The sequence below is a fragment of the Lycium ferocissimum genome, chromosome 6 (genome assembly GCF_029784015.1).
Source record: "Lycium ferocissimum isolate CSIRO_LF1 chromosome 6, AGI_CSIRO_Lferr_CH_V1, whole genome shotgun sequence".
Classification (NCBI taxonomy): Eukaryota; Viridiplantae; Streptophyta; class Magnoliopsida; order Solanales; family Solanaceae; genus Lycium; species Lycium ferocissimum.
In genome coordinates this window covers 48,645,647-48,654,868 of record NC_081347.1, presented here as the reverse complement: position 1 = coordinate 48,654,868, position 9,222 = coordinate 48,645,647, and the positions used below count along the sequence as shown (strand labels likewise).

At 33.9% G+C, this 9,222-nt stretch overlaps 1 protein-coding gene across 1 annotated transcript; it reads left to right on the top strand.

Annotated features, from left to right (window-relative positions):
* Nucleotides 1–1,357: 1,357 nt before the first annotated feature.
* LOC132059747 (uncharacterized) lies at nt 1,358–2,623 on the top strand. The gene has a single exon (XM_059452507.1). The coding sequence runs from the start codon at nt 1,588–1,590 to the stop codon at nt 2,398–2,400; it is 813 nt and encodes a 270-aa protein (XP_059308490.1). The 5' UTR covers nt 1,358–1,587; the 3' UTR covers nt 2,401–2,623.
* The last annotated feature ends 6,599 nt before the right edge of the window (nt 2,624–9,222 follow it).

Genomic DNA, 9,222 nt, shown 5'->3' with positions numbered 1-9,222 from the left:
ATTGGCTAATTAAGAGGTTAGAAAATCGGAGGATTGAGAGAATAGAACAGGTAAAAGGAAGTGACTTGTATTTGCATTTTACCCGTTAAAAAGTAGATTAACACGTTTATTCCTCCTCACCTCCTATTTCTTATCCTTTCCTTTTGATTATTCTAATTAATATCCATTATCAAGTCTCATTTCTTTCACTAGCTTTATTTATGTTCTGGATGTACACCTGGTAAATTATTTCATTCTATGAAAGGGTCAAGGGAATTTGGAGAACAAAAAGTTGGTATGTGCTTTCTCATAGCTTGAGGCGATTACGCACGAAATGTTTTGATCTTCCCCATAGTAAGAGGAGACAATAGTGAAAACCAAATACTTCATTAACTTATGTGAAGGTTTAGAATGGACATGTAGTTTAATGTTGTAATTTGACTTGTTTATTCTTCTAGTTGTAATGAAAGACATATTAGAGTTTTGGTTGAGAAGCTAATTTGATAGAATAAAAAAGGGTAACATCAAAATTTAAATTTTAAATCGATAAATAAATTTGAATTTAAAATTATGAAAGTTGCATGGAATAATATTTTTAGGGGAGGGGGACAAATACTTTACGACCCCCTCAAATTGAAAAAAAAAAAGAAAAGCTGAAGATAAATCAAAACAGACGGAATAATTAGGTAGTTATAATATGGGATGCTGGAAGCGTATCGATTACAAATGGATTATTAAAAAAAAAAAAAAACGAAACATATCAATTTTCACGAGGAAAACGCTATACACGTTGTTTTGTTGGCAACCGATTGCATTGCCAATTAATGAGTTTGAGTTCGCCTTTTAATTATACTCGAAGTTACATTTGTTTGCCTAGTTTTGACTTGACACGAAATTTAAGAAAGTAAAGAAAAATTTTGAATCTTGTCGTCTTAAACTAAAGCTATGTAGAATGTACAAAAAAGTTCTTGTGATCTTAAACATGCTAAATGCGAAAAATTGAAATTAAAAAGTTATCAAAAAAGAAAAAAGACATTCATTTTAAAACGGATTAAAAAAAAGTAAGACAAACAATTTAAAACCGAAAGAGTACGAAATAAGAAACAACAATCAGATGTGTGTTAAAAAAAAAAAAAAGAACATTGTCAAGTGAATGTCTATTGTCTAGTTGAAGCTTTTAATGCCATTACTGTAATAATTTTGAATCGTGACATTTTAATAAAAATCTGTTTCGTATACCAAATGGTTGGGCCAAAAAGGACACAATTTCTCATCTCTAACGCGCTAATATTATAGTATTTCATTTCTCCAAAAATTCTCCACTTTCCTCTCACTTTCTTTCCCTTTTACTTTCTTTCCTTCCTCCCCAAACATTATTTTTCTAATCACTTTTCAAAGATTTATTTTCTCTCTCTTTCTTTTAATAATACCAATATTGTCACATCTCTTCTCAACCACTCAATATATACCCCTCATTTAATTCAAATCCTTCCACTACTCATTTTTCATACTCTTTTTCATTTCTCTCCCACCACACATTTTTCATAACCTAAAACTTCAATCCACGATTCTACCACCACTTTGTATCTCTAGAAAATCAAAGTGAAAATGCAACCCGACATGTCACATTCACTAATTGAAGAGTACGACGCGAAGCTTAAAGTAAAAGAAGAAGAATCAGCTGAAGGTGAACACGAAGTTGATGATCAAGAAGAAGAGGACGACGATGATGATTATGAGGTTGAACTTGTTGATGCTAATGATGAAGAATTTTCTTTTGTAAGTGGTGTACTTACATCACCAATAGCAGCAGAAGAAGCATTTGATAATGGTCATATCAGGCCATTTTTCCCGCTGTTCAATAGAGATCTCCTCCTGTCTGATATTGATTTTCAACACTTGAAAAATAATCGGTTGCCACCTGACGACAAGGTATTCGTCGAAACAGAAGATAATAACAACAATAATAATCCTCCTACAACTTCGAATGAAGAAGAAATCTCCGGACCATATTGCGAATGGTCAAAAAAGGCAACAAACAAAAAGAGTAATTCAACAGGTTTTTCAAAGCTATGGAGATTCCGAGATTTCATTAATCGGAGTAACAGTGATGGAAGAGATGCATTTGTGTTCTTGAACAACCCTACAACGTCGTCATCATCATCAAACGTTGTCAAGAAAGAAGATAAGGTTTTGGAGAAGAAAGAAAAAATTAGTACTGGAGTTGAAGTTCAAGCTACGAAAGTAATTGCAGAAACAAATAAGAAGAAAATAAAGAAGAGTGAAGCTGTATTAGCACATGAAGCTTATATGAAGAGTAGAGCTAGAGATAAAGAACGTCGACGATCTTACCGACCGGACCCTTTCGGTTTTTTCACTAATGTGAATGGTGGATTAACAAGGAATGTACACCCATTCTAAGCAACTCACGAAAATTAGATTTTTTTTTTTTACATTTTTTAACATTAGTGGAACTATTATTTTTGTATAATAATGTTGTGAGTTTGACTTGAGTAGATAATGACGCGGAGCTTGCGGTTTATTGGCTACGGGTTGAAGTTGATTTTTTGTAAATACTCCATTCACATTCTTGTTTTAATTTTATAATGACTAATTAGGGGCGTATATAGGTTGGATTGGTTCAGATTTTTATTTTATCAGACCAATGTCAATTGTGTCGACTGTTTATATTTATAAATAAAATCAAATCAATAAAGTTGAATTTTTCATTTTTGGATTTTCAGTTTTCTCAATTTTTTTGTGGTTCGATGTGAAGTATCTTACAACAAAATTTATTTAATTTTTATGAAGTATGATGTAAATGTCACACTATTTCATACAATCATATCTAATTCAGTTCATTATAACAATTTACACACATAATTGTCAACCACAACACTACGAAAAGGAGAATTTTATATCATACATATTGGATTGGGACTTCAACTTTTAAAAATTGCATTATTTCTAACTATATAAATTTTGTATACACTAAAAACTTGATTATAAATGGATGAATTGTTGTCGGGGACAAAAAAACTCTAGCGGGGTAATGATTTCATTTAAGTTAATATATATTGATAGGGGACAACATTTGATTTTGGTTTGTGTTTCATTTAAATTTAGATTAACTTACAGAAATAACTATAGTTTGGAAGCTTCTAACAAGCATTGCTATAGTTTAACTAATTACGGCTTGTAGTTATGTATTCCATCGTATTCAATTCGGTTGTATTCCGCTGTATTCATTCGTAACAACTTTTACACTATATTTAATTTAGGGAAAAGGGTCAAAAATACCCCTCTACTTTGGAAAAAGGGCTAAAAATATCCTCCGAACTTATTTTGGGTCAAAAATACCCCTCTCATCCTTAAAGTTTTCAAATATACCCCTGTCTTGACGGAAATTATCCCCAAAATAACTTAGAAATCATTTTTAAACCATTTCATCATTTGCTTGAACCCAACTAAATAATTACTTATAAGATCCCCATATTCCCCCAATACGTAGGTTTGAAGTTTGAGGGAATTGAGGGAATAAGGGGATCTTGTGAGTTATTATTTAGTTGGGTTGGGTTTAAATGATGGAGCGGGTTTAAAAAATGATTTCGGGTTATTTTGGGGAATAATTTCTATCAAGACGGGGGTATATTTAAAAACTTTAAGGATGAGAGGGGTATTTTTGACCCAAAATAAGTTCGGAGGATATTTTTAGCCCTTTTTCCAAAGTAAAGGGGTATTTTTGACCCTTTTCCCTTTAATTTATTGTATTCAATTCGGCTGTATTCAAATAACAATAAAACATACATGGATATTTGGATGTATTCAATTCACAGTATTCATTGGTAGATACTTTTACATTGTATTCAAACAACAAAAGTTCAAAAAGTACAGGCGAAAATATAAATCTCCTTCAAAATACAAAAATACAGGCGAAAATATAAAAGATACATAAATCTCCTTCAAAATACAGAAATACAGGTGAAAATACAAAAGATACATTGTATTAACATTAAAAAATTACGAATACACTCAAATCCGATCAGATAAGAGAAATACAAGAAATAAAATACACTTAGGTATTAGAAATACACTCAGATCTGAGAAAATACACTCTAATCTGAGAAAATACACTCAAATATGAGAAATACACTCAGATATGAGAAAATCCCGGTTGGTTGGCCATGGATTTCAGCCAGATATGACGACGGCGGTGAAGGGAGATGACGATGGCGCCTGAACTCAAGTTTTATGGCGGAAAAGGAACCAGAAGTTCAGCTGGTCGCGGCAATGGAGAAGGAGCCAGATTGTTGCCGGAATCTGACGAACGACAGTGATAGCATAGGATTCTCGCCATAGGAAAATGTATTCGCTGGCGGCGGAGGGAGAAGAAGGAGATGTCGACTGATTTTCAGTCAAGAATAAGGAGATAACAGCTTCTTCTCGCCGGAAAAGAAGGAGATGACGTAGTTGATGGCGTATTCTCGCCGGAGAATAAGGAGATGACGTAGTTGGCAAAGGTATTCCTCCCAAAGCCTCAGAAGATTCTCAGTTTAAGAATAAAAATAGAGTATTCTACTTTAAATATATAGTATAGCTATGACGGGTAATTAAATACATAGTGTAACACAGTAGATAACTAATTTAAATTACAGTTACTGTGGTAAATACCTCTTACATGTTAACTACACCATGTAAAAGTTCCTTAAATTTATGGCCAAACCCATCGACAAACACCTGTGGTCGTCCACTTCTTTCACTTGAGCACCTAAAGTGGCCCTTGTTCCATTTAGACACTTCAGGTGGGTCATTCCTATTCCGCTTAGACACTTTTTGCACCGTTATCGGAGCAAAACCAACACCAGTCATCTCCTACGTGGATTAAGTAGCCAATTAAATTATGCCAGCTCATTTAAATTGTGCCAACTGAATTAAATTGTGCCAACTCATTTTAATTGTAAATTCACTAATTTGTAAATTCGTGGAGTTTTGACCATTAAAAATTGGAGCTTTTGGGCTTGTTGGATGTGCAATGAGGTGGCGACCCGTTTGGTGTTGGTTTTGCTTTCGATAACGTGCAAAAAGTGTCTAAGTGGAATAGGAATGACTCACACGAAGTGTTTAAATGGACAAGAGTCACTTTTAGATGCTAAAAAAGAAAACGACTACTGAGTGTGCTGTCGATGGATTTAGCCTAAATTTATATATAGAGGACAGTGGGATAGACTGCAAGCCCAAACATAGCGTTAAAATGTTAAGAAATATTTACAAAGTATGATTATAATAAATATTCTTATGTATATAATAAATTTAAATAATATATAATTCGTTGCAAGCCCAAACATAGCGTTAGAATGTTAAGAAATATTTACAAAGTATGATTATAATAAATATTCTTATGTATATAATAAATTTAAATAATATATAATTCGTGTTAATTTTTTTTCCAGTTTGACTTCTTAGTTAATACCAAACCAAAACAATTATGATCGACATTTTTCAACATCAAATTAAATTAAACCAAATTACTAGCTGATTTTTTTTTTTTTTTTTTTGTTGTAGTTTGACTCCATTTATCGATTTGATATTGTTTGTTAATTTTGAATCTCTTATTAGTACTAACATCAACAACAAAAAAAATAGTACCAAAATGACTTGGTTGACCATAGTCTCGGTGAATTGGACTGATCAAATTTGGATAGCTGTAACACGACGACTATTCCCATACGTCATGCCAAACTAACGAGCATTCCCTGCAGTATCCTCCAGATCTTAATTAAATCAGAAAATGTTGAACATGTCGAAGCACATGGGCTGCACTTTTCTTCAAATTATATACTTCATATACTTCATCTCTTAGAATAAGAAAACAAAGGACTATAACAAGATTTATAAAATATAAAATGAAAGATTATCCCTGGAGCTGGCATCTAAAGTGGATGCTGCATTGATTGGACAATACATTTAATGAAGTGGCACATGGGAATTTTAATTGGGCAAGCATGATTGGGTAGACCAAAGGCAGAAAGTGGACCAGAATTACCCCGATAAAACATTAACTAGGGGAAATCCGGCTGGTAAAATAGGATTTTTTTAAAAATTTTTGCTCATCCGCTAAAATTGATTACAGACACTAGTCAAAATATTTAAAATATATACACTAATATGTATATTCTATGATAGTATATAAAACCTATGCATTTGCTGGTTTATTGAAACTCGAAAGATATTAGACCGTAATTTTCTCTAAGATATCTTTATATAAAATCAAGTTGGTCGCATGGCCGAGGAAATCAGAAGAGTCAAATAAATCCTCAATATATCTGTACAATAAATTTATATTTTATACACTGATATGATTAAAAAAAAAAAAAAAATCTATAGAGTTTGATAGAGTTTAACCTTGTCCTATCTTTTATTGATTTCAACAGGTTATGCATTGTCTTTAAGAGAGTACATAAAAAAAACTAAATTATCTACATTTTGTAGATTTTCATACCTAAAAAGTGTTGTTATTGGTTATTACCACCATGAAATATTTTTATAATCTCTTTCTAATGCTCAGTCTTCCTGTTAAAAGCTATGCGTCCACCAAAACAATGTATGAAGGGACCTGATTATCTACCAGTTGCCTTATGCAATGCAGCAAGAAAATAACACAGGATATTCACGTGGAAAACTCCTTGCTCAATAGATTAAAAATCACGACCTACAACGCAAGATTTCAACTCCACTAACTCAGCAACTTTCAGATTACAACCTCTTGCAATATAGTCTAGGAATTAACCTCTTAATCTCTCACCCTTACAATACCTCTATTGTAAGCTACACACTCTTGACTACCTCTAGCCAAGCACTCAACAAAGTTTGACTACCTCTAGCCAAACCAATTAATACACCTTGACTGCCTTTAGACAAGTGTATCACTCAAAAGCTTTAGTAGGTAAACAGCCTACAAACAACTTTTGAGTATTCAGAATATCTACACAACAACTTCCTTTAGAGAAGACTAGGTTTACAATTTATAGAGCAAAAGACAGACTCAACAGACTTAAGGACCTAAAACATCTTCACTTGTAAGGAGCAGGTCTGGCAGTTTGTTGTAGCTTTGCACTTGGAGGCACTTGAAGAACCCTATGTCGGCTGCTTTTCAAAATGGTGAAATTAGGTTTTTCAAGGCTCACATAAGACCTTGTAACATGTTGCTTATATACTAGGGAAACATGAGAAGTGAGATGGAGACAACTCATCTTTATGTTTGACCTTTGGTTCGCTCGCAAAGATCTTTGTCCGCACACAAAGGTGAATAGTTGTTTTATAGCCGTGGATCGTCGATCGTGTGTTATACAGAGAGAACAGATAGAAGACCAGGTCTCGCTCTAGTTCTTCACAGTTTGACAATCATCAAAACATAGAACGTATCATATCTTATCAATTTCACCATTTTTTTATGATGACAAACTTAGAAGCGATATCCCCCCTGAGGACCAGATCCCACTTGTTCCCCTTGTAGAGTAGACCATTTTTAGAACGTAACAACATGTTACAAACACAGCAGTACCAAGGATGGAAGACCTGATGGTGTCAAAGATATATGTCAGTTTCCTAGTTTTCAGACATTCCCCCTTTCACCAACACATGAGACATATGTACCACCTTTCCCCTACTGTGCTCAATCTGTATTACTACTTTTCCCCCTTTTGGCATCATCGAAAAGGGTAATTAGTACAAGCAAAAATGAAGTTCAGTATTACTAACTCAGAGCCACAGGGGCAGCATAACATGAGATGTAAGAGAATTAGACAAGCAAATGATCAAGCACAAAACAGAATAAATGCCTAAACAATTAATGTATCAGCAAAACATAGTTGGCAGATCAGAAAATGCATGAAAATAAAGATTGACATAGGTTCCAATCATGAAGCAAAAACATAAGATCAGGGAACATGATTTAAAACTGGAGAACACAAGAGGAGGAATTTTATCATAGGGAGTATAGGGATTCTGGGGATTTTGGGAGTATTGAGTCAGAGCATTCATGTCACGTCCCAGACAGACGTGAGTGGAACCCACACTGGTCCTATAGTGGGAGAACCAATCCCTTAACCCATTATCAAGCCAATTCCAATTACTTAAGTCAATTATAAAACATTACTCACGAATAAATGATAAAGTAATCTAACAATAGTATAAATAAATAACAAGTGCGGAAATCTAGCTATTACATCCCTAAAATCTGAAAGTCATCGTACAAAGACTCTAACCAACAATGTCTAAAGAGAAGAAGTAACTGTCTAAAATATATAATGTCTGGGATGTAAATAGACATCTAAAATAAGAAAAGATCTTCGGGCGGCATGGCACGGACAGAAGCTCACCCTATGATCTTGGTAACAGATAACTTCAACTATATGCGAGGTTTGGAAGATGTCTCTGGCTCAAAATCTGTACTAAAAAAAGTGCAGCAAGTGTAGGTCAGTACAAACAACACGTACAAGTAGGTATCATAGGCCGACTAAGATTAGTATCATGCATACATACATAAAATAAATGGAATAGGCAGACATGCACAACTAACATGAAAACACAACAAGTATCCTCAGACATTACTCATTGAGAAATCAGTCGCCAATCATCAACAAAGAACACCGCTAGACAGGCCAAATGTAATGAAATAAATGATTAAAAAAAATCTCCCTTGTCTGTACACATATGCTAAATGGTAATGTTTTCCCCAAATAGCCATGACCTGCAGGGGACCCATGGTGTCCATGTACTACTCGTTTCGGAACGGACCTTGGACCAAGAGCTCATAACTAAGCTACATCGTCACCCTCGTCAAATGTGCCTTAAGGGATGTATATGTCCCATCCCAATCATCATCAATAATTGCCTCATAATCATATCACAAGAATAATTCAAGAATACGTATCAAGTCAACGCCAATGAAGTATAATCAAATATCACAAGTCACAATAAGACTCACAAATAATTTGCTCAATGATAATATAATATGTAGCTATCTCAATTCGTCTCTGAAGGGTATTTATGAACACCTCCCTTTAAACGTTGTCAAGAATACAATTCATGTTTATCAATCTTAATAATAGAGAATCACTTCACACAATTTATTCATACAACTAACAACGATCACTCCAACTCCATGTCTGAAAACCTAGACATGCTTTCTCCCATAAATTCTACGACATATACAATCAACTAATCAAAGTCTAACTCCGGTAA

What these genes read in the sequence shown, in the direction of transcription:
- LOC132059747 (XM_059452507.1), top strand. Translation starts at nt 1,588, where the DNA reads ATGCAACCCGACATGTCACATTCACTAATTGAAGAGTACGACGCGAAG.